General features: G+C 39.4%; 1 protein-coding gene across 3 annotated transcripts in view; it reads right to left on the bottom strand.

Annotated features, from left to right (window-relative positions):
- LOC126355797 (TBC1 domain family member 14-like) overlaps positions 1-26,970 on the bottom strand; it is a 313,754-nt gene that overhangs the window by 16,807 nt on the left and 269,977 nt on the right. For all 3 annotated transcript variants that reach the window (XM_050006216.1, XM_050006218.1, XM_050006217.1), the window contains exons 7-9: positions 16,350-16,550; positions 10,604-10,817; positions 8,022-8,207 (exon numbers count right to left, since the gene is read on the bottom strand). In XM_050006216.1, the coding sequence (XP_049862173.1) occupies positions 8,023-8,207; positions 10,604-10,817; positions 16,350-16,550 (600 nt within the window). In that variant the 3' untranslated portion in view covers position 8,022. The remainder of the gene's footprint in view (positions 1-8,021; positions 8,208-10,603; positions 10,818-16,349; positions 16,551-26,970) is intronic.

Genomic DNA, 26,970 nt, shown 5'->3' on the forward strand with positions numbered 1-26,970 from the left:
GATAGTGATGCGAAGGTGAGATAAGAAAGATGTGTACATCCTTTCCATTGTTTACAGTGACTAGTTACAACAAATTTAGTGAGAGAAGAAATAGTGAAAAAGAAGAAGATACATACATACAATGACAGAGTAGGTAGCACTGACTTAATTGATCAGTACATGACCAATTATTCAGCCACAACGGAAAGTCTTTAAAAATGTTATATGAAACAGTTTTGCCATTTCATGGATATAGCAGCTCTAAACTCATACCTCATACTTGGTGGAAAATTTGAAGACTTGACTTTGAAATAAATCTCAGTGAAAGTTTGCTGGAAAAGTACAGCATCAATGTCAACTCAACCTCTCATAATAGGAAAGTTGGACAACATTACCAGACATCAGCCCTAAGCTGATTGGTGGGATGACATTATCCAAAATATTTTCCATCCACTGAGAACACAGCAGGTGCCGATGTGAAAATGCCGAATGAGTTGCAGCAAAAGAGACACCAATGGGAACAAAAATATGAAGGTAAATGTGTGCATTGTGAAGAGTGCAAAGTTGGGCTATGTACATTACCATGCTCTGAATTGTACCAGATAAAAACTAATTTCTAACTAATTTATTCAAGGAAACTAGGCATTGGCTCCACCAATAAAATTATTCCTCAGAATAACAGAATAAATAAATAATAATTTTATTTTTACAGAAACACTGCTATTGTGAAAAGCTTCAAAAAGTTATCTAATTCCAGTCACAACAGTCACTTTATTTGAAAAACTCTGAACACAGTGCCAAGGTCACTCGGCACTGCAAGTGGCACAAGGTCCAGAAATAATTACCAGCACAGGAATAGTAATAGAAGCATGCAACTATGCAGCTGCAACAATAGTTCTGCTTCGGCAACTTCTTGTTGTTGTTGTTGCGGTCTTCAGTCCTGAGACTGGTTTGATGCAGCTCTCCATGCTACTCTATCCTGTACAAGCTTCTTCATCTCCCAGTACCTACTGCAACCTACATCCTTCTGAATCTGCATAGTGTATTCATCACTTTGTCTCCCTCTACTATTTTTACCCTCCACACTGCCCTCCAGTACTAAACTGGTGATCTCTTGATGTCTCAGAACATGTCCTACCAACCAATCCCTTCTTCTAGTCAAGTTGTGCCACAAAGTTCTCTTCTCCCCAATCCTATTCAATACCTCCTCATTAGTTATGTGATCTACACATTTATAATCTTCAGCATTCTTCTGTAGCAATGCATTTCGAAAGCTTCTATTCTCTTCTTGTCCAAACTATTTATCGTCCATGTTTCACTTCCATACATGGCTACACTCCAAAAAAAATACTTTCAGAAACGACTTCCTGACACTTAAATTTCTCTTCTTCAGAAACACTTTCCTTGTCATTGCCAGTCTATGTTTTATATCCTCTACATTTCGACCATCGTCAGTTATTTTGCTCCCCTAATAGCAAAACTCCTTTACTACATTAAGTGTCTCATTCCCTAATTTAATTGCCTCAGCATCACCCGATTTAATTCGACTACATTCCATTACCCTCGTTTTGCTTTTGATGATGTTCATCTTATAACCTCCTTTTAACACACTATTCATTCCGTTCAACTGCTCTTCTAAGTCCTTTGCTGTCTCTGACATAATTACAATGTCATCGGCGAACCTCAAAGTTTTTATTTCTTCTCCATAGATTTTAATACCTATTCCGAATTTTTCTTTTCTTTCCTTCACTGCTTGCTCAATATGCAGATAGAATAACGTAGGGGAGAGGCTACAACAATGTCTCACTCCCTTCCCAACCACTGCTTCCCTTTCATGTTCCTCGACTCTTGTAACTGCTGTCTGCTTTCTGTACAGATTGTAAATAGCCTTTCGCTCCCTGTATTTTATCACTGCCACCTTCAGAATTTGAAAGAGAGTATTCCAGTCAACATTGTCAAAAGCTTTCTCTAAGTCTACAAATGCTAGGAACGTAGGTTTGCCTTTCCTTAACCTAGCTTCTAAGGTAAGTCGTAGGGTCAGTATTGCCTCACGTGTTCCGATATTTCTACGGAATCCAAACTGATCTTCCCCGAGGTCAGCATCTAGTAGTTTTTCCATTCGTCTGTACAGGATTCGCGTTAGTATTTTACAGCCGTGACTTATTAAATTGATAGTTCAGTAATTTTCACATCTGTCAACACCTGCTTCCTTTGGGATCGGAATTATATTCTTCTTCAAGTCTGAGGGTATTTCGCCTGTCTCATACATCTTGCTCACCAGATGGTAGAGTTTTGTCAGGACTGGCTCTCCCAAGGCTGTCTGTAGTTCTAATGGAATGTTGTCTACTCCTGGAGCTTTGTTTCGACTCAGGTCTTTCAGTGTTCTGTCAAACTCTTCACACAGTATCATATCTCCCATTTCATCTTCATCTACATCCTCTTCCATTTCCATAATATTGTCCTCAAGTTCATCGCCCTTGTATAGACCCTCTATATACTCCTTCCACCTTTCTGCTTTCCCTTCTTTGCCTAGAACTGGGTTTCCATCTGAGCTCTTTATATTCATACGAGTGGTTCTCTTTCCTCCAAAGGTCTCTTTAATTTTCCTGTAGGCAGTATCTATCTTACCCCTAGTGAGATAAGCCTCTGCATCCTTACATTTGTCCTCTAGCCATCTCTGCTTAGCCATTTTGCACTTCCTGGTGATCTCATTTTTGAGACGTTTGTATTCCTTGTTGCCTGCTTCATTTACTGCATTTTTATATTTTCTCCTTTCATCAATTAAATTCAATATTTCTTTTGTTACCCAAGGATTTCTACTAGTCCTCGTCTTTTTACCTATTTGTTCCTCTGCTGCCTTCACCACTTCATCCCTCAAAGCTACCCATTCTTCTTCTATTGTATTTCTTTCCCCCATTCCTGTCAATTGTTCCCTTATGCTCTCCCTGAAACTCTGTACAACCTCTGGTTTAGTCAGTTTATCCAGGTCCCATCTCCTTAAATTCCCACCTTTTTGCAGTCTTCAGTTTTAATCTGCAGTTCATAACCAATAGATTGTGCCCCTGTAAATGTCTTACAATTTAAAACCTTGTTCCTAAATCTCTTTCTTACCATTATATAATCTATCTGAAACCTGTCAGTATCTCCATGCTCCTTCCATGTATACAATCTTCTTTTATGATTCTTGAACGAAGTGTTAGCTATGATTAGGTTGTGCTCTGTGCTAAATTCTACCAGGCGGCTTCCTCTTTCGTTTCTTACCCCCAATCCATATCTACTACGTTTCCTTCTCTCCCTTTTCCTACACTCGAATTCCAGTCACCCATGACTATTAAATTTTCATCTCCCTTCACTATCTGAATAATTTCTTTTATTTCATCATACATTTCTTCAATTTCTTCGTCATCTGCAGAGCTAGTTGGCATATAAACTTGTACGACTGTAGTAGGTGTGGGCTTCGTATCTATCTTGGCCACAATAATGCGTTCACTATGCTGTTTGTAGTAGCTTACCCACATTCCTATTTTCCTATTCATTATTAAACCTACTCCTGCATACCCCTATTTGATTTTGTGTTTATAACCTTGTAGTCACCTGACCAGAAGTCTTGCTCCTCCTGCCACCGAACTTCACCGATTCCCACTATATCTTACTTTAACCTATCCATTTCCCTTTTTAAATTGTCTAACCTACCTGCCCGATTAAGGGATCCGACATTCCATGCCCCGATCCGTAGAATGCCAGTTTTCTTTCTTCTGATAACGACATCCACTTGAGTAGTCCCTGCCCAGAGGTCCGAATGGGGGACTATTTTACCTCCGGAACGTTTTACCCAAGAGAATGCCATCATCATTTAACGATACAGTAAAGCTGCATGGCCTCGGGAAAAATTACGGCCGTAGTTTCCCCTTGCTTTCAGCCGTTCACAGTACCAGCACAGCAAGGCCGTTTTGGTTAGTGTTACAAGGCCAGGTCATTCAGACTGTTGCCCCTGCAACTACTGAAAAGGCTGCTGCCCCTCTTCGGGAACCACGCGTTTGTCTGGCCTCTCAACAGATACCCTTCCATTGTGGTTGGACCTACGGTACAGCTGTCTGTATCGCTGAGACACGCAAGCCTCCCCACCAACGGCAGGGTCCATGGTTCATGGGCGGGGGCAACTTATTGGTACAATAACAGCACAGTCTAGGGGTTAAGAGAGCAATGTGAACATTTTTAATTTTTATATGAGCGAAAATCACCAAACTATCAGTTCAGTAAGTCATGGTTGCAAAATACTGACATGAATTTGTTACAGAAGAATGGGAAGACTGGTAGAGGCCAACCTCAAGGAAGATCAGTTTGGCTTCCGGAGAATTGTAGGAACACGCGAGGCAATGCTGGTCCTACAATTTATCATAGAATATTGGTTAAGGAAAGACAAACCTACTATTACAGTATTTGTAGATTTGGAGAAAGCTTTTGAGAATGCTGATTAGTTTGCTCTCTTTGAAATTCTGAAGGTATCAGGGGTAAATTACAAGGAGTGAAAGGCTGTTTACAACTTTACAGAAACCAGATAGCAGTTACAAGAGTGAAGGGGCATGAAAAGGAGGCAGCGGTTGAAAAGAGCAAGACAGGGTTGTAGCCTATCCCTGAAGTTATTCAACATGTACAGTGAACAAGCTGTAAAGAAAACCAAAGAAAAATTTGGGGCATAAACTTAAGTTCAGGGAGAAGAAATAAAAACTTTGAGGTTTGCTGATGACATGGTAATTATGTCAGACAGTAAAGAACTTTGAAGAGCAGTTTAACAGTATGGACAGCTTTGAAACGAGGATATAAGATGCACATCAACAAAAGCAAAACAATGATAATGGAATGTAGTCAAATTATATTAGGCGAGGGTGAGGGAATTAGATTAGGAAATGAGATACAAAGCAGTAGATGACTTTTGCTATTTGGGCAGCCAAAATAAATGATGATGCTTAAAGTAGAGAGGATGTAAAATGTAGACTGGCAATGGCAGAAAGAGTGCTTCTGAAGAAGATAAATTTGTCAATACTGAATGTAGTTAAGTGTTAGGAAGTCTTTTCTAGAAGTATTTGTCTGGAGTGTAGCCATGTATGAAAGTGAAACATTGACAATAAAAAGTTTATCTAAAAAGAGAATAGAAGCTTTTGAAATATAGTGTTACAGAAGAATCTGAGGATTAGATGAATTGATCACATAATTAATGAGGAAGTACTAAATAGAATTGGGGAGACAAGAAATTTGTAGTACAACTTGACCAGAAGTAGGGAGTGATTGATAGGACACATTCTGAGACTTCAAGGAATCACCAATTTACTGTTGTTGTTGTCTTCAGTCCTGAGACAGGTTTGATGCAGCACTCCATGCTACTCTATCCTGTGCAAGCTTCTTCATCTCCCACTACCTACTGCAACCTATATCCTTATGAATCTGCTTAGTGTATACATCTCTTGGTCTCCCTCTACGATTTTTACCCTCCATGCTGCCCTCCAATACTAAATTGGTGAGCCCTTGATGCCTCATAACATGTCCTACCAACCGATCCCTTCTTCTGGTCAAGTTGTGCCACAAATTTCTCTTCTCCCCAATCCTATTCAATACCTCCTCATTAGTTATGTGATCTACCCATCTAATCTTCAGCATTCTTCTGTAGCACCACATTTCAAAAGCTTATATTCTCTTCTTGTCCTAACTATTTATCATCCATGTTTCACTTCCATACATGGCTACACTCCATACAAATACTTCCCGAAATGACTTCCTGACACTTAAATCTATACTCGATGTTAACAAATTTCTCTTCTTCAGAAACGCCTTCCTTTCCATTGCCAGTCTACATTTTATATCCTCTCTACTTCGACCATCATCAGTTATTTTGCTCCCCAAATAGCAAAATTCCTTTACTACTTTAAGTGTCTCATTTCCTAATCTAATTTCCTCAGCATCACCCAAGTTAACTCGACTACATTCCATTATCCTGGTTTTGCTTTTGTTGATGTTCATCTTATATCCTCCTTTCAAGACACCATCCACTCCGTTCAACTGCTCTTCCAAGTCCTTTGCTGTCTCTGACACAATTACGATGTCATCGGCGAACCTCAAAGTTTTTATTTCTTCTCCATGGATTTTAATACCTACTCCGCATTTTTCTTTTGTTTCCTTCACAGCTTGCTCAATATACAGATTGAATACCATCGGTGAGAGACTACAACCCTGTCTCACTCCCTTCCCAACTGCTGCTTCCCTTTCATGTCCCTCGACTCTTATTACTGCCATCTGGTTTCTGTACAAATTATAAATAGCTTTTTGCTCCCTGTATTTTACCCCTGCCTCCTTCAGAATTTGAAACATGGTATTCCAGTCAACATTGTCAAAAGCTTTCTCTAAGTCTACAAATACTAGAAATGTAGGTTTGCCTTTCCTTAATCTACGTTCTAAGATACGTCGTAGGGTCAGTATTGCCTCACGTGTTCTAACATTTCTACGGAATCCAAACTGATCTTCCCCGAGGTTGGCTTCTACTAGTTTTTCCATTCGTCTGTAAAGAATTCACATTAGTATTTTGCAGCTGTGACTTATTAAACTGATAGTTCGATAATTTTCACATTTGTCAACACTTGCTTTCTTTGGGATTGGAATTATTATATTCTTCTTGAAGTCTTAGGGTATTTCACCTTTCTCATACATCTTGCTCACCAGATGGAAGAGTATTGTCAGGACTGGCTCTCCCAAGGCTGTCATTAGTTCTAATGGAATGTTGTCTACTCCCGGGGCCTTGTTTCGACTCAGGTCTTTCAGTACTCTGTCAAACTCTTCACGCGGTATCGTATCTCCCATTTCATCTTCATCTACATCCTCTTCCAATTCCATAATATTGTCCTTAGTACATCGCCCTTGTATAGACCCTCTATATACTCCTTCCACCTTTCTGCTTTCCCTTCTTTGCTTAGAACTGGGTTGCCATCTGAGCTCTTGATATTCATACACATGGTTCTCTTCTCTCCAAAGGTCTCTTTAATTTTCCTGTAGGCAGTATCTATCTTACCCCTAGTGAGATAAGCCTCTACATCCTAACATTTGTCCTCTAGCCATCCCTGCTTAGCCATTTTGCACTTCCTGTCGATCTCATTTTTGAGACGTCTGTATTCCTTTTTGCCTGCTTTATTTATTGCATTTTTATATTTTCTCCTTTCATCAATTAAATTCAATATTTCTTCTGTTACCCAAGGATTTCTACTAGCCCTCGTCATTTTACCTACTTGATCCTCTGCTGCCTTCACTACTTCATCCCTCAAAGCTACCCATTCTTCTTCCACTGTATTTCTTTCCACCATCCCTTTCAATTGTTCCCTTATGCTCTCCCTGAAACTCTGTACAACCTCTGGTTCTTTTAGTTTATCCAGGTCCCATCTCCTTAAATTCGCACCTTTTTGCAGTTTCTTCAGTTTTAATCTACAGGTCATAACCAATAGATTGTGGTCAGAGTCCCCATCCGCCCCTGGAAATGTCTTACAATTTAAAACCTGGTTCCTAAATCTCTGTCTTACCATTACATAATCTATCTGAAACCTGTCAGTATTTCCAGGCTTCTTCCATGTGTACAACCTCCTTTTATGATTCATGAACCAATTTACTACTGGAGGGAAATGTGGGGGTAAAAATCAAAGTGAGAGACTGAAAGGTGAATATAGTATGCAGACTCAGAAAGATGTATGTTGCAGTAGTTATTCAGAGATTAAGAGGCTTGCACAGCATAGAGTAGCATGGAGAGCTGCATCAAACCAGTCTTCAGACTGAAGACCACAATAATGACAAAAATTGTTTTTTGTATTTTCACTATATCTCCTATTCTGAAAGAATACAGTTTTCAAATGAACACAATACACTGCATAAAACAATGTGTGTTATTTCGAGGCTTTAAAGGAAAGAAAGTAAGTGTCTTTCTTTGCATAACCTAATTATATACTGAACAAGTAGTGGTGAATATAGTGAACGAAAATTTGAAAAAAGTGTGATCTGTGCATCCTTACCTCAGCTAGGTTCTATATGGGAGGCAAGCACCTCCGAGAAACGAAGTTTCCCAACAGACATGCGGATTGATTCTATTGATCTAAATAACCTATCAGCTGACATGTCCTCTGGTAATCTTGTGAGAAATTGAGCTCCATGGAGAAAATCCAATTGCAATAATGTTTCTTGATGTAGATGAAGAACACCTGTTCACAGGAAAGAAGAAAATACAATATAATTGTACAAAATATGTAGAAAAATATTATTATTAATTTAGGCTTTCTTATTTTGAAAACAGACTTAATTAATTATGTATTGCACACATTACTAAAACTACAGAAAGTGCCTGACCAACACTTGCAACACATCTATGCAATTTAATTGCTCCTTAAAATGATTCCTTCATTTATAAACTATCATATTTTAAAAAGGACAGCCTTCATGCATATGGAATGAGTGACTGTACACATTAAGGAAAAAAAAAAAAAAGCAGTTCCTATTGCTGCATTAATATCAGTATGAATGCCCAGCCAATCTGTGTGTGTTGCAAATAAAACAATGCCACAGAAAATATGGTAATGGAAAGTTCTTGGTGGATTATTAAGAAGTTACAACAGGCAGACGGGGGGAGGGAATGGAAGGGTGGCTGATGGCTAGTTGTGAGATGCAGAAAGTGCATAGGATAGGAATATGGCACTGATTAGCTTACTGTAGCATAAACAAGGGGGCTTATGTGCATAAGGAGTAGACTGGGAGGATCAGATAGAACAGTTGCAGAGATTATATATATATAAAATAGAAAGAAACTTCCACATGGTAAAAATATATTAAAAACAAAGATTCCAAGACTTACCAAGCGGGAAAGCGCCGGCAGACAGGCACATGAACAAAACACACACACAGAATTACTAGCTTTCGCAACCGATGGTTGCTTCTTCAGGAAGGAGAGGGAAAGACGAAAGGATGTGGGTTTTAAGGGAGAAGGTAAGGAGTCATTCCAATCCCGGGAGCGGAAAGACTTCCCTTAGGGGAAAAAAAGGACAGGTGTACACTCACACACACACACACACACACACACACACACACACACACACACACACACACACACATACACAGATGTGCGGATGGATATGTGTGTGTGTGTGTGTGTGTGTGTGTGTGTGTGTGTGTGTGTGTGTGTGTGTGTGTGTGTGTGTGTGCGCGCGCGCGTGTACACCTGTCCTTTTTTCCCCTAAGGGAAGTCTTTCCGCTCCCGGGATTGGGATGACTCCTTACCCTCTCCCTTAAAACCCACATCCTTTCATTTTTCCCTCTCCTTCCTTCCTTCCTGACGAAGCAACTGCCAGTTGCGAAAGCTCGTAATTCTGTGTGTGTGTTTGTGTGTTTTGTTCATGTGCCTGTCTGCCGGCGCTTTCCCGCTTGGTAAGTCTTGGAATCTTTGTTTTTAATATATTTTTCCCATGTGGAAGTTTCTTTCCGATATATATATATATATGAATGAGTGAAATTCGGGGGCAGCAAGGAGGAGGTGGGCTAATAAGGTAGAGTAGGAGAGTGGAATTGAAGGATGAACCGGAGTCCTAAGCACAATTTCCACATTCATAGTGCGAAGTAGGTAGTATTAAGAGCAGGCCGGGGAGCAACGTTTCAAATGCCATGTGTTGTGCAGCAGCCACTGGACGGTCAGATGGCCACAGTTTGGTAATGGCCATTCATTCCAGTACATATTTAGTTGGTGGACATACTCATGTAAAAGACTCTGCCAAGCTACACTCGAGTTAGTATACGGCAAGACGGCTTTCACATCTGGCCCTGCATCCGACAGGATTGTACATGCCTCTAACGACTGAAATATGCTGATCTTCATGGATGCATATGAAAGGGCTTGCATAAGAACTGACCACTGGGATTTTGTAGATTGGTGATATGGCACAGGAAATCTGGTATCATGAGATAGATGGAAATTATCTCTCTACGCGTTACACTTCAGATACAGAAAGTATTTTAGATAAATATTATGCTATTTGCCTATGAAAAAAAAATCACAATTCTCCATAGTACAAATCCCATTGTTTTATACTGCATCATTTCACTTAAAGATTAAAATAATTCTATACTTTCAGCTTTTGGAGTAATGCACTGATACGTTAATTTACTTACCACACTCTTGAATGAAATTGTGGGAATAATATCAAGCAATATTTGTAGCAGTACATATTTAAAAAGGACTAATAAATGCTGTTGTTACATTTCATACACTGATTTACAAAACGTTAGTACAGATTACTTAATAATTTCCTTTCATTTAATTCTTCCTGATCTGTCAATGTAATTAATACTTAAACTGGCAAATAAACTGCAGTTTATATTTAATGGCATGCTATAATTAAATGCACTGAATCACACTATGCGGTGTCCTCCAAAACTTTCTCTTATTTTCAGCTTTACACATTATTTGCAAGCAAGTAGTATGTTTTGACTGTAGCTTATCTTCAGTTCATATTTCATTATCAGCAAAGGCCAAAACCATCACTTAAGAAATAACTCTCAGATTTCTACTCAACAAGATAGGAAAAAGCACAGTCATTCATCCAAAACCTACCTAGTGCAGTCTTGAAAAGAAACTCTTCTCCATCCCGCAGAAAGACATCCCATACACGACACGCTACATCAAGTGGCATAGCTTTTGCAAAGACAGTATATAACCAGTCAAGGAGGTAGAGATCAGCTGTTAAATTAGCCGATGAGAAATGTGCATGCAGCCTTGGCAGGTTCTCGTGGAACACACAGTCATATGCTGCATAATATGCATTCATCTGGGGACAAATTAAAAAATCATGAAACTAACAGTATCCAATATCTTTATAGATAAAGAAAAATATTACAGACAACTCTGATATGTACTGTTTGTGAATTACTGTATCCTGTGTAATGCAGTAAATATTTTTTTTTCTTTTACTGGTGGCACTTCATTTTGCGATTTAATTATTCTGTTAATTTTGCCATTATGCTCCACAAAACCATCTTCAGTATAGACTGCTGATTTTTACTCCTGACAGACACTATCAAAGGAAAGGTGTCTTTTTCATAAACTGGAAAACTAGGATTAGCATCTTTATAAAGTAGTACATCTTCATAAAGTACTTTGTGTTATTAATTTTAGCCCTTCCCCACAATAAAACAATATCACTTTACATCTAAACATCAAGACAAAAGTTTCAAGTCCGTGACATACTGAGATGGAAAACAGCCACCTAATTACTAGTACTATGTAATAAAAAAAATGATGCACTGCTAAGAGGAACACTAGACTGCCATAATTAACTGATCCTGAGAGGTCAGCATCATATGCACTTTCTTTGGCAGCTCCTGAAACTGATTAGCTGAAAGATCTGACTGTCAAAACAATCTGAGGGAGTGACTGGGACCTAGCAAAATTGAGCAATGAGCTAAACGTTCTAGTGGTTGTAGGAAGCATGTTATATATTGGATCTGCATCTGCATCTACACCTAAGTTAACATGCAACAGCAACACACTTCCCTAGGGCACACCCGAAGTTATTCCTACGTAAGTCAATGACTCTCCATCTAAGATAACTTGCTGCATCCTCCCTACCAAAAAAAGTAATCTTCAATTCAGCAACAAAGTTCACTTGAGAGCCCACACAATCATACTTTCTACAGTAAGAATCAATGTGGTGGTGAGTTAAACGCTTTTTGGAAACCGAGGAATAATACATCTACCCAACTGCCTTGATCAATGGCTTTCAATATGTCACGTGAGACAAGTGCATGTCAGGTTTCACATGAACTTTCTTTTCAGAAGCCGTACTGGTTGGCATGGAGGTGGTCTTCTGTTCAAGATACTTTATTATGTTTGAGCTCAGAATATGTTATATAACTCTACAACAAATGGCTATCAGGGATATTGTAAAGCAGTTTTGTTTCCTTCCAACTACTGGGCACTATTTTTTCTTGAAGGCATACACAGTATGTTATAGTCGAAAGAGGAGCCAGTTTATCTATAAATTTGGCATAGAATCTAGTAGAGGTTTTATCAGGTCCTGGAGCTTTTCTTAGCACTACAGACACCAATACCTTTATCACTCATCTTTTCAGTGGTGCAAGAATTAAATTGGGCCGATACCCATGGACTTTAATTTGTAATGAACATTTTCTCTGAGAATTTCTTTACAGATGCTGTACACTATAAAGGGTTCCTGCCATTATGAACTGTTCGGCTCGGTATGTATCATATCCATCCAGAGCGTGGTCAACTATTCTTTTAAACACACTGAATAGTTCCTCAAATGCTCCTGTGCCAAGTTAAAAATCTGAAGCTCATTACGATATGACACTAGTGCTTCTTTGCTAGTTTACTTAACATATAAATCTTTTTAGTTTATACTTCATATTTTGGGGTGAAGATGGTGTTTTAAATTTTTTAACATTATTGAAATTGAGAGTTAATGTTGCTTTGTCATCCACAAAGTTTCTTTTTCAGTACAGAAAGTCTACAAGAATTTTCAAATGCATTTTCAATGCACATGTATAAAATTGTGGTATGACAGTTGCCAGCCTAGTGAGTATGCAAATGCTTGGTAGAAAATGGTCGTATGTCATTGTATGAAGCCATTAGCTATTGAGAGAAGATGGTTTAATAAAATAATAGCAGTGAGCTTCTGTCAAGGTCTAATAGATGCCAATAAATCACTTTTTTTCTGATGGATAGTTTAAATGTGATGTTTTTGTGTACCTCCTTCCCTACTGGCTTTCCACAGTTGTCCTGTGATGTGTCTGTACAGATTTTCACAGAGTCATTAGTTACCAGCTGGACACAGAATGCAGACTGCATGCAGAGTAGATTTTCTTGCCCAAGGTGAGATTTAAGAACTGTTCTATTTGCAGGCAAATAGCTCCCAATAGAGATTACTTTTATTTAAATTAGATTAGCTGTACTTTTTGTTTCAATAGATCCATAGTAAGGAAATCTGCCAAGATGCAGAGGATTTTAGAAGAACAAGAAAAGACAAATATTTACATAGAAAAACAAATATATATTAAAGTGCTTTCCATATATCCGAAGCAAAGTCCTTGTGGATGTGGAGTAAGTCAAAAAAATCTTACCCATACTTTCATTTAAAAGGTAATAAATAACTTGTCACAAACATGTACGTGTTGAGTACACTGAGATGCTTATGATAATTCTTAGGCTATTCTAACCATACATCATCATACAGAAAGAATGTCGTACAACACATTTACAATGATCACACTACACTAAATATGTAGAGAAGTCACATTGTTCTAATACTTGCATTATTTGGTATTATTATTAATATACAGGGTGCGTTCCGAAAGTAATGCAATTATTTTTTTTAAAGTAATTTATTGAACAGATTTGCACAAACACTTAAAATTCTTCAAAGTACTGTCCTTGGGCCTCTACACATTTTTTCCAGCGACTCTGCCATGACCGGTACGCGCCCTGGAAGGCGTCTTCTGGGACCTCTCGCAAGGTCTTCGTCACGGCGGATTGGATCTCGTCTATGGACGAAAAACGGGTTCCTTTCAGGGCTGACTTAATCCTAGGAAACAAAAAGAAGTCAGCTGGGGCAAGGTCAGGACTATAGGGGAGGTGGGGCAGCGTTGGCACCTGGTGTTTGGCCAGGAACTCGCGGACTCATAGCGCGTTGTGGCAAGGCGCGTTGTCGTGATGGAGTTGCCAGGTAGCGGAGATGTCCTTTCTCGTCCTGACGACCCTTTTGCGGAGTCTTTCCAGCACATCCACGTAGTAGGCAGCGTTAACTGTCTGTCCTTGAGGAACAAACTCCTTATGGACCACTCCTTTGCTGTCGAAAAAGACAATGAGCATTGTTTTCACTTTTGATTTGCTCATTCTTGCCTTTTTGGGCTTGGGGGACTGATCAGTGTGCCACTCAGAGCTTTGGCGTTTTGTTTCTGGGTCGTATTCAAAAACCCAGGTTTCATCACCAGTGATGACGTTGTCCAAATAATCAGGTTCAATTTCAACACGTTGCAAAAGTTCACTTGAAATTTCTGCTCGGTTGGTCTTTTCGTCATCTGACAACACCTTGGGCACGAGCTTGGCGCACACTTTCCTCATCGCTAAATCTTCAGTGACAAAGCGAAAAACAACAGTAGACGACAAGTTCAGTTCATTGGCAACCATCCTGATACTCAATCGACAGTCAGAGTCCAACAGTTGTCGCACACGAGCCACATTGTTGTCGGTTTTGCTGGTTGACGGCCGCCCAGAGCGTTGTTCGTCGTGAACCTCTTCCCGGCCTTCCTTAAAGGCCTTTAACCACCTCGAAACTTGTGAGTAGGACAGAGCAGAGTCCCCGTAAGCCTCACGAATCATTTTGTTAGTCTCCTCAAAAGATTTGTTCAGTTTAGCACAAAACTTAATCGCGTAACGTTGCTCGATCGTCGATTCCATTTTTTCCGTGACACGGTCAGCGCGCAGAGGTTTACAATAACAGACGTCCTGCCGCTTCCACAGCTCGGAGAGCACTGAAACCGGTTTCGCGGCAAAGCTTAGTGTCCCCCCCACCTACTCCATGTGGCCCGCTCCCACTCCGACTACTAGGAGCGGCGCGGGAAATTCAATTGCATTACTTTCGGAACGTACCCTGTATACACATCAGATGATTCTACTAAGAAATTCCTCAGAGGAGGAGGAGGAGGAGGAGGAGGAGGAGGAGCCGGAGCCCTCCAACACATCCTTTATACTTCTCTTAAACTGAACTTTATTAGCAGTGAAACTTTTTATGGCTGCTGGCAAGTTATTGATAATGTGTGTTCCTTAATAACTGACATCTTTCTGGACCAAAGTGAGTGACTTTAAACCATTGTGAGGATTATTCATATTTACAGTACTGATTCCATAAATTGATATACTGGTTTCAAAAGAGAAATAGTTCTCTAAACAGGTCTGTGCAAGATGTTCTTGAGTTCATGACATGAACAATTCTTATTACACCTTTTCGGATATGGGCAACTTAAGCTTACCCCAAAAATAACCCCCGTATGACATTATGGAATCAAAATAATCATAATATACAATTTTCATTTTTATATCAGCTATCTAGCAATGTTTGCATTGTAAATATTGATTTGTTTAGGTCTTCAGAAGTTCTGTGGTACGCTTCTCTATTTACTGCTGGATTGGTACTGAACACAGGCCCACCATCACCAACATTATAAGATCTCTAGTTTCTGAACACATGCTGAGATAATTTGCCAGTAACATTCAGATCTATACTATTACTAAATTGAAGTTCCTCACCAATTGCTTTCTGTCTGTACGCGAAGGTTAATCTCAGGCACTACTGGACAAATTTTGATACAATGACAACTGCACCAGGTAAGTTGTCCAGCAACAGATATTTAGTGCAATCTGTGCAAAGCTCTGTTGGGGCACTAATGATTATCTAATTATATGACCATTTTAATTAGCATATTAATTTTTTACACTACATACTTGTAAACGGTGATGTACTTAAATCCACCACATTCTTTGGATGTCAAGCACATCACTGACAAGTACACAATAATGTTAATATGCTGATTAAAAGTGTTCTACGATAGGATAATTACATGACTTACTGGCAAACGTCTTTGGCGTGTGCTAACAAGCCATTATACAAGATATCGCTGATAGACAAACATGCAATACTGTTCCTGCAAGAAATAAAGAAATGTTTGTGTTGCGTAATTTCTTTCATGTGCTCACATTGTTAAGAGGGCAGAATTCTGGCCACAGTTGTAAATGATACTTGTGAAATACCACAACCTCTCTGAGGATGAGACAAAGAGAATATTTCAACACAGGAAAAATTTTGGGACTCATCAGAAAGATTATTTGACACTCAATTTACCATGAGAAACTTAACATGAGTTGTTGTTAGAAGTTTCTTAGGAATAAATTACTCGTTTTCATACCCACTATTAACGCTACTTTTTTCTGCACTAGAGAAAATTCTGGTTCACATTAACTTAATGACTTTTTTAAATGCTGTTCTCACCAAAAATCATCTGGCCACAGCATTTTTATATGAATGTAAACAAGTTTCCCCAAACACTTTCTTAATCCCCCCCTCAGATGTCGACATTGTTCATCTTTCAGTCAACACTGTTTCCCCATTTATTTTTTCTGTTATTTTTATAAATAAAAATGGTATTTTCTTATCTTTATCTTCTTACTACATATATTTCAAAAACATTTCAAAATGCGAACACTGAAACAAAACTCATTAACAGCTTTGGGAGAACACTGAGAATAAACATTAAGTTATATCAGTGAATAGGTAAAAGAAACTTACCACAGTTTGATTAAGCCTGAAGAAAGCCATGTGACATGGCTGATTGAGAAGATTTGCAAAGCAGATAAATGCTTCGGCTGGTTCCATATTTAATATCAGGACGGCTGCTATGAAAGACATTCCCTGGACATATCCCACATCTGGACGGTAACATACATAGGCCCCAAGAAGACTATGCAAAATATCATAATATGGACCACCCTGAAACAGAAGTAACATGCAGGAGTTGCAGTCCCAAAGTGACAAAAATGATTACAGATCTTGGTCACAGAAGTTAGTATTTAAAGATGTTACAATAATTTGGCAATACACTTATTCCAGAAAGTGATGCTTTTCTTACCACTGCTTAGGATGCAAACTATATAGGAGTTCGTTATTTCTTTATCCATCCATCCATCGGTCTATTTTACCTGCCAAGATGGCCTCTCTTAAATCTAACTAGGTATTCTTAAAGATTTTCTTTAAATGAACATTGTGCATAAAAACGAGTTATGAAACTATATTAGAATTATATAACTATAACATACTGATACTGTAACTTTTTTTTTGCAAATCATGTTCCAAAATCAATTTTTTTATTATATCAAGTATCAAAATAATGAGTTAAAAACTTATGAAGATCACCAATACTAAAATCCTGAGTATACTCAAGTACTGTACTTTACCTAAAGTATCCTGAAACTTAAAAGTCATTTTTTGTTTCTGTATAGATATTAAGTCTAACAATGTATTTCACAGTAGTTTTCTGTAAATGGAGATCTTTGAGGAGGTGGGTGAAGCACAGCAGATGTATTTATAACACACCATAGGTGAGCACTTTTTCATCATCTGACAAACTGTCATCACTATCCATCTCCAATGAAGTACCAGCACATTCTTCTTCACTTTCTGAGCTGCTAAATTCAGTGTCAAACATAGCATTGCTTTAGCCATCCATTTGCAGAAGCACTGCCTACACAACAATACAAGACAGCGGCTGAAAGCCTGTGTTTTTTTGTTGTGTATTTGGATAAAGCAATATCTAGTGGCAACCACCTTAGAAAAAAATATGACAGCCAAACTACATATATACGACTGGATGCATTCTTGTGGTCAAATACTTAAGTATTGACAATGAAATAGATATGAGCAAGGCATTATTTTTTCAAAGGTTTGTTGTTAAGATGGCCAAGTATAATCATGATTAAGATTCTGTCAACATAATAAATGCAAGATAACTTCGAATTTTGTGTTAAAGTGTTTTTAACAACAACAACAACAACAACAACAACAATAATAATAATAATAGGGAAAAGTCAGCAGGAGAGATTATGGAGGAATTAGCAGTGGTGGAGGGGGAAAAAAAAGAGAAAAAGAGAGAGAGAGAGAGAGAGAGAGAGAGAGAGAGAGAGAGAGAGAGAAGAGGATTGACAGGAGCTACAAATGTGTTGGTGAAGACAGGAAGAAAACAGCTGCAGTATACTGAGAGCAAAAGTATGGAAGTTCCTATTTAATCCAGCATTGTTTTGGATGTCACACAAGTAATAAATTATCACTTCGCAAGTGGTTGTACAGACAATGGCATAGAGAACTTTGAACCACTGCTAGTCATCACCTTTCCTGTGCCACTGGCAAATGGTCAATTATTGCCCTGGAAGAACCATAATCTCCCTTATTTTGTCCTTATGGTTCACACACATGAATGTTGGAGGAAGTAGAGTTACTCTATTGAGTACCACCAATGTTGAATCTCTGAACTTCATCAATAGTGTTCTTGGAAAGATGTTCATCTTTCTTCAAAGGATTCCCATGAAGCTCAAGGACCATTTACATAACACCCACGTAATGACTGAAAATAGCCCTCCTGGTGATGTTGGCAACACTTATGCTGGAAATAGCCTTGAGCTACTGAAGTGGAACTAATATGATATTCCAGTGATTAAAAAGCTGCAGTAGAAGTAAATCTAATTAGATGTTTAGTTTCTCCAGCTTTAGAATAATTAACACCTGTTTCACTTATAGTAATGAAGTGTCACTAAGTGATAATACACATTGATCCACAGAAAACAAAGGTAAGTTAGCTCACTAGACAGAAAGGTACCCCCTTAAAATAGCACACTTGTTACTTTGTCACTTTGGAGTTGTGTATCTCTCTCTCTCTCTCTCTCTCTCTCTCTCTCTCTCTCTCTCGTCAGACCTTTCACTGCTCATTTAAGTCGTACCAGTGAACTTCTCACTACGTACCAGTGACAGAATGTCATAAAGGAGCTACTGTAGACATGCCCATGACCATGCCATAAACAAAGTTCCTTGATTTACTGGGTATCACAGCAGAGTGTACCACTTGCAGTTATCTAATGTGGTGTAACGACAGCAGTTACAAAAAGATTCTGAACAATAGGAACCAGAGACGAGTGCCACATCTTGTCACTGATGATCAGTTTCAAACCTCATAAATTGCTGCTGCCAATGAATCTAACACCATCTCAAACAGTTTCCAAGTAAACAACATTAGGTAAAGGATAGACTGCTGCTCACCATAAAGGTGCCCTTCGACTTGCAGACATCATCATCATCATCATCATCATCATCATCATCATCATCATCTAAGACTGATTATGCCTTTCAGCATTCAGTCTGGAGCATAGCCCCCTTATAAAATTCCTCCACGATCCACTATTCAGTGCTAACATTGGTGCTTCTTCTGATGTTAAACCTATTACTTCAAAATCATTCTTAACCGAATCCAGGTACCTTCTCCTTGGTCTGCCCCGACTCCTCCTACCCTCTACTGCTGAACCCGTGAGTCTCTTGGGTAACCTTGCTTCTACCATGCGTGTAACATGACCCCACCTGACTGCTACACCTATAGAGTTCATTCCCAGTTTTTCTTTGATTTCCTCATTGTGGGCACCCTCCTGTCATTGTTCCCATCTACTAGTGCCTGCAATCATCCTAGCTACTTTCATATCCGTAACCTCAACCTTGTTGATAAGGTAACCTGAATCCACCCAGCTTTCGCTCCCATACAACAAAGTTGGTTGAAAGATTGAACGGTGCACAGATAACTTAGTCTTGGTACTGACTTCCTTCTTGCAGAAGAGAGTAGATTGTAGCTGAGCGCTCACTGCATTAGCTTTGCTACATCTCGCTTCCAGTTTTTTCACTATGTTGCCATCCTGTGAGAATATGCATCCTAAGTACTTGAAACCGTCCACCTGTTCTAACTTTGTTCCTCCTATTTGGCACTGAATCCGTTTATATTTATTTCCCACTGACATTACTTTCGTTTTGGAGATGCTAAGTTTCATACCATAGTCCTTACATTTCTGATCTATCTCTGAAATATTACTTTGCAAACTTTCAATCGAATCTGCCATCACAACTAAGTCATCCGCATATGCAAGACTGATTATTTTGTGTTCACATATCTTAATCTCACCCAGCCAGTCTATTGTTTTCAACATATGATCCATAAATAATATGAACAATAGTGGAGACAGGTTGCAGCCTTGTCTTACCCCTGAAACTACTCTGAACCATGAACTCAATTTACCGTCAACTAACTGCTGCCTGACTCTCCATGTAAAGACCCGTAATTGCTTGCAAAAGTTTGCCTCCTATTCCATAATCTCATAGAACAGACAATAACTTCCTCCTAGGAACCCGGTCATATGCCTTTTTCTATATCTATAAAGCATAGATACAATTCCCTGTTACACTCTTAACACTTCTCCATTATTTGCCGTAAGCTAAAGATCTGGTCCTGACAACCTCTAAGAGGCCTAAACCCACACTGATTTTCATCCAATTGGTCCTCAACTAATACTCGCACTTTTCTTTCAACAATACCTGAGAAGATTTTACCCACAACACTGATTAAAGAAATACCTTTGTAGTTGTTACAATCTTTTCTGTTTCCATGTTTGAAGATTGGTGTGATTACTGCTTTTGTCCAGTCTGATGGAACTTGTCCCGACTCCCAGGCCATTTCAATTATCCTGTGTAGCCATTTAAGACCTGCCATTCCACTGTATTTTATGAGTTCTGACTTAATTTCATCCACCCCAGCTGCTTTATTGCACTGCAATCTATTGACCATTTTCTCCACTTCCTCAAATGTGATTTTATTTCCATCCTCATTCCTATCCCATTCTACCTCGAAATCTGAAACATTGCTGATCGTATTTTCACCTACATTGAGCTACTCTTCAAAATATTCCCTCCATCTGCCCAAGGCATCCACAGGATTCACCAGAAATTTTCCTGACCTGTCCAAAATACTTGTCATTTCCTTCTTACCTCCCTTTCGAAGACTGCTAATTACACTACAGAATGGTTTTCCAGCAGCTTGACCCGTAGTCTCCAATCTGTTTCCAAAGTCTTCCCAAGATTTCTTCTTAGATGCTCCAATTATCTGTTTGGCTTTGTTTCTTTCTTCAACATAACTTTCTCTGTCTACCTGAGTTCTAGTATGTAGCCATTTTTGATACGCCTTCTTTTTCCTTTTACAGGCTTCCTTGACTGTGTCATTCCACAATGCTGTTTGCTTCATCCTACTTTTACACACTACTGTTCCAAGACATTCTTTAGCCACTTCTAGTACTGTGTCCCTGTACCTTGTCCATTCCTTTTCCAATTACTGTAATTGACTACATTCAACTAACTGGTACCTTTCTGAGATCGCTGTCATGTACTTGTGCCTGATTTCCTTATCCTGAAGTTTCTCCACTCTTATCCTCCTACATATGGACCTGACCTCCTGCACTTTTGGTCTCACAATCCCAATTTCACTGCAGATTAAATAATGATCAGTGTCATCAAAGAATCCCCTGAATACACGTGTGTCCCTGACAGCCTTCCTCAATTCCTGATCTGTTGTTATATAGTCAATGACAGATCTGGTTCCCCTGCCTTCCCAAGTATACCGGTGAATGTTCTTATGTTTAAAAAAGAGTTTATGATTACCAAGCCCATACCGGCACAGAAATCCAAGAGTTGTTTCCCATTCCTGTTGGCCTCCATATCCTCTCCAAATTTACCCCTAACCTTTTCATATCCTTCTGTTCGAGTTCCAATCCTGGCGTTAAAATCACCCATGAGCAGAACACTGTCCTTGTCCTTTACTCTAACAACTACATCACTGAGTGCCTCATAAAAACTATCCATCTTATCTTAATCTGTCCCTTCACAATGCGAATATACTGACACAATCCTAATTTTCTTGCTAGACACTGTCAAATCTATCCACATCAGTCGTTTGTTTACATACCTTATTGCAACTACACTGAGGTCCATTTCTTTCCTGATGTAAAGCCCTACACCCCATTGTGCTATTCCTGCTTTGACTCCCGACAGGTAGACCTTGTCTTCTCCCACTTCCTCTTCTTTCTCTCCCCTTATCCGAATGTCACTAACAGCTAAAACGTCCAGCCCCATCTTCCTTGCAGCCTCTGCCAGCTCTACCTTCTTCCCTGAGTAGCCCCCATTAATATTAATAGCTCCACATCTCATTACAATTTGTTTGCCAAGTCGTATCATAGGAGTCCCTGGTTTGTCTGTCAGAGGCGGGACTCCGTTACCTCCAAAGGTCCGAGGCAGACAGGCTGACAGACAGACTGACTTGCACACAGGCAAAGTGAAAAGACTGTTTCACATTATAGCTTCTAGCCAAAGGCTTCTTGAGAAAACCATGCACACGATGGCTACCAATGGCAGCTCTGAACAGAATGCGACTGCCACATGAATAGCACTCTGGAGTGGGGTGGGTAAAGGGGAGGGATAGTAGTGTATGGGTGGGTAGAGAGAAGAGTATTATCTGGCAAGGCAGGGACTAGACAGTGGCCTGAAGAGAGTGCCAGGCACACTGTCAGAAAGTGGGGTGTGGAGGGAAATATTGAGAGTGGAGAAGTAGAAGAGCAGGGAAAGGAAAAGATCTGCGGATGCATTGGCAGAGGGTGCACACAGTGAGGGTATGGACACAAAAAGGGAGGTGGTGATAGGACAGAGGGGGACAGAAACTACTGGGTGGAGGGTGTGGGACAGTGGATTACTGAAGGTTGAGTTCGGGATAATTTTGGGAGAGGAGAATGCGTTGTTAGGATTCCCTCACACCTCACCTCCCGATGCTGTGCCAGGCAGTCTCATCAGGCCACCATCTAGTCCCTACATGCCCTACCAGGCAATGTTCTTTCGACCCTCCCCCCTTCCCTCCCACACGTACCCTACTATCCCTCCCTTTCCCACTCCCATTTGACTGCTGTTCATGTGACAGATGCGTCCCTGATGGAGCTGCGGATGGTAGCAGACATGTGCACGTATGTTGTGCTTGTGCTTGTGTGTGTGTGTGTGTGTGTGTGTGTGTGTGTGTGTGTGTGTGATTTTTCTTTGTGAAGGAGTCTTTGGCCAAAAGCTTTAATGTGAAATAGTTTTCTGTTGTGCGTGTCTACAACTCAACAGATCATCTCTACAGTGAGCAGCAATCTACCTTTTTCCTAATATCTGGGAGTTTCCACTGTTCTGATTCCAAGCAAACTTTGCTGTAGTAAATGCATACAATGGACATCTGGTGTTTTAGTGCCTTGCAAAGGAGCAAGGAGCCCACACGTAGTGTAAATAGCTGTGATAACATACTACACTTAATAGCAACAAACATCCCTGAGTAAATAGAGAGCATCATGATGAATACAGGTATTCACTAACAGGTATTAGTGACTGTAAGGTCACTGTATCAACTGAGTACCAAAACATCCAAATCCATGAAAATTAACCTAAAATATATCTGGTTAAAAAGATAGATAATTTGACACCTTCCTCAGAGAGCACCTCCACTCCTTCCAAATTAACAATCTAAGTGCAGACAATATGCGGATTGGATTCAAAGAAATAGTATTGGTGGTAATTGAGTTCCATGCTTATAAACTATTCAGAGAGAAAAGATCCCATATAGCATACAATACAGGTCAGGACACAAAAAAAAAAAAATAAATAAATAAATAAATAAATAAATAAAAAATAAAAAATAAAAAATAAAAAATAAAAAATAAAAATAAATTTGCCTGATTCAGAATAATGCAACCTCTCTGAGATTGGCTATACTTTACAGAGGCTCAAAAATTTTACATAGACATAAATGGGAGACAGTTGTAACAGATTCAAAACAAAACTAGGTCTCAGAATCTGACTGAAAACTGAAAAATTCTGATGGCATGTGTATTAGACCAGCAGTAAGACACACACCACCTTCACTGCATATTAGCATTGGTAATGTTATCACTGACAGTGCCACTGAAGAAGAGTTACTGAAGTCAGTTTTCTTAAATTCCTTCACCAGAGAAGATGCAGTAAATATTACAGAATTCAAATGAAGAACAACTGCCAACTCAAGTAACTTGGATGTCGATACACTGAGAGTAGCAAAGCAACTTAGGTCACTTAATAAAGGTAAATCATCTGGTCCAGATAGTCAAATTCCTCTCTGTGTACGCTCAATTTTAGCTATCATGTACTACCACTTGCTCAATGAAAGATACATATCTAAAGAATGGAAAGTTTCACTAGTCACAACACTACACAAGAAAGGAAAAAGAAGTAATACAATGAATTATAGACCCATATCACAGACACTGATTTGCAGTAGGGTTTTGGAAATATACTGTGTTAGAATATTACGAAATACCTCAAAGAATATCAACTATAGATGCACAATAGGCACAGAAGCAGGAAATATTCTTGTGAAAGAATTGGCTTTTTATTCAGACAAGGTAATTAGTGCTTCAATGGGTGACCTGAAGTTTATTCCACATTTCTAGACTTCAGAAGGCTTTTGACACTGTTCCTCATTATCAATCAGCTTATCATTTTGCATATCTATGGAGTACCACCTCAGTTTTGCGAGTGGATTCATGATTTTCTGTCTGAAAGGTTACAGTTCACAATAACTGACAGGAAGTCACCAAGTGTAACAGAAGAGAGATCTGGGGTTCCACAAAGAAGTGTTTATGTTCTTCAACATGATTACTGGAGGAAAAAACGAAGTCTATCACTCAGATTGTTGATTGAGGTAAATACCTAGGGATTGCATTTACAAACAACTTAAATTGGAACCATCACATGTAAAATGTTGTTGGGAAGGTGGCAGAATACTTAGAAGACACTAAAGAGACTTCCTACATTACACCTGTCCATCCTATTCTGGAGAACTGCTCGCCTGAAAGGGCCTAACAGTACTGATCGGCCTCCATGTCATTCTCAGCCCTGAGGCATCACAGGATACAGATACGGAGGAGCACGTGGTCAGCACACAGCTTTCCTGGCTGTTATCAGTTTTCGTGACTGGTGTCCCCTACTGTTCAGTCAAGTCACTCCTCACTTGGCCTCAAAAGGGCTGAGGCCACTATCTCAGCAGACCCAGACGGTGATCCATCCAAGTGCTAGCCAAGTCAGACGGCACTTAACTTTGGTCTGACAAGTACCAAAGTTACCACCACAACAAGGCTGTTTGCAGTGAATACCAAAGAAGTTACCAGAAAGGGAGCTCTTTTTGTATTATCATGAAATAGGGAAATGTGTCACAGATATGATAAACAAGCTAGGAGGGCAACCATTTAAGTAAGGGTTTTTTCATTGTGACAACATCTTTTCATGAAATTTTAACCACCAACGTTCCTCCTCTAAATGGAAAAATATTTTGTTGATTCCAACTTACAGGGAGAAATGACCATCATAATAAAATTAAAAAAGTCAGAGACACAGAGAAAGATTTTTCCCATGGGAGTGAAACAGTCCACAAACAGTATGAAAGGGGTTCTATAAATTCTCTCTCAAGCGCTTAAATGTGAATTGCAGAAGAATCATGTAGACATAGAAATGGCCATTGTTCACAATGAAACATAAAGCTGCACATTTCCAATGTGCCAGGTGACACATACTGGACAGCAGCTGACTGGTGGCATTTTGTATGGTCCAAGAAATCGCGATTTTTCCTCTTTTCAAAAGATGGAGGGCATCAAAAACACCAACAGACTAATGAGGCATTTAAGGCACAATGGATGGAGGGTGTAGTTTAGGACGGAGGTAGTTCTGCCGTGTCTGTGGGATGTTTTTCATACCATGATTTCGGCTCACCAATTCAAGTTATTGCGAACATGACCAATAAGAATGTTGAAATAAATCTTCTGATTCAAGTGAGGGCCCCTTTTATCAGTCTTTACGATGAGTGCATTGTAGATACTCCTGTCTTCCACAATTAGGATTGTCACGTTCACAGAGCTACACATGCATGACCCCAATTTGCTGTCACCCCACTATTAACATGGCAAATACTATGATTATAATAACAATAAGAATGAAATAAATACAATTTCTTAATATAGTAATAATAATCCATTTAAATCAATGCTTAGTACATCGCTTTAGCACAAATTCAAAGAAATTGTGGTTCATTCAGTGAAGTACATGTGAAAAGCATTTGTCCAAAAAGTTGAGAAACCCATGTTCCACTCTTCTGATTTAAGAACTCCAAAAGCAACAAATATTCACAACATTGGTAATGTCAATTTTCGCCATAAAAAACAGAAATCTGTATTTACTGTTATCAGCATTTTGCTTAGTATTATGAAATTAACAAAAGTCTGAAGTCTATGGCTATGAATGTACATGGGAGTGCTGCTGTTTATCTCTGTCATTTCTGACTATGTTCATGAAAGTCTCTTTCTGGGTGGAGGATCCTTCTGTTGTGCCTAAATCAATTTCCTGCAGTTTGCTGACTGTATTTGTGAACTTACAACCAGTAGCAAGCACTTTTTCCTGATCGGAAAGTTTTCTGGAGCCGGCCAGGTCACAATCCCATCTGTATGGGCAAATCCTCAAGCACACAAATGGAAAGCGCTGTGTTTACTATAGCTCCTAAGTTTCTACAATTTCTTGCATTTTCTTGACAGTTTTGATGCTATTTTGTTCTCTAAAAGATAGCTGAGAAATATGAGAATTAGTATGTGTAAAAGAATAAATACTTGTAAATAAAACAGAAAGGAACTTCCACATGGGAAAAATATATTAAAAACAAAGATTCCAAGACTTACCAAGCGGGAAAGCGCCGGCAGACAGGCACATGAACAAAACACACAAACACACACACAGAATTACGAGCTTTCGCAACTGGCAGTTGCTTCGTCAGGAAAGAGGGAAGGAGAGGGAAAAATGAAAGGATGTGGGTTTTAAGGGAGAGGGTAAGGGGTCATTCCAATCCCGGGAGCGGAAAGACTTCCCTTAGGGGAAAAAAAGGACAGGTGTACACTCGCACACACACACACATATCCATCCGCACATACACAGACACAAGCAGACATATTTAAAGGCCAATATGTCTGCTTGTGTCTGTGTATGTGCGGATGGATGTGTGTGTGTGTGTGTGTGCGAGTGTACACCTGTCCTTTTTTTCCCCTAAGGGAAGTCTTTCCGCTCCCGGGATTGGAATGACTCCTTACCCTCTCCCTTAAAACCCACATCCTTTCATTTTTCCCTCTCCTTCCCTCTTTCCTGACGAAGCAACTGCCAGTTGCGAAAGCTCGTAATTCTGTGTGTGTGTTTGTGTGTTTTGTTCATGTGCCTGTCTGCCGGCACTTTCCCGCTTGGTAAGTCT

Source organism: Schistocerca gregaria, chromosome 3 (assembly GCF_023897955.1).
Source record: "Schistocerca gregaria isolate iqSchGreg1 chromosome 3, iqSchGreg1.2, whole genome shotgun sequence".
Taxonomy (NCBI): Eukaryota; Metazoa; Arthropoda; class Insecta; order Orthoptera; family Acrididae; genus Schistocerca; species Schistocerca gregaria.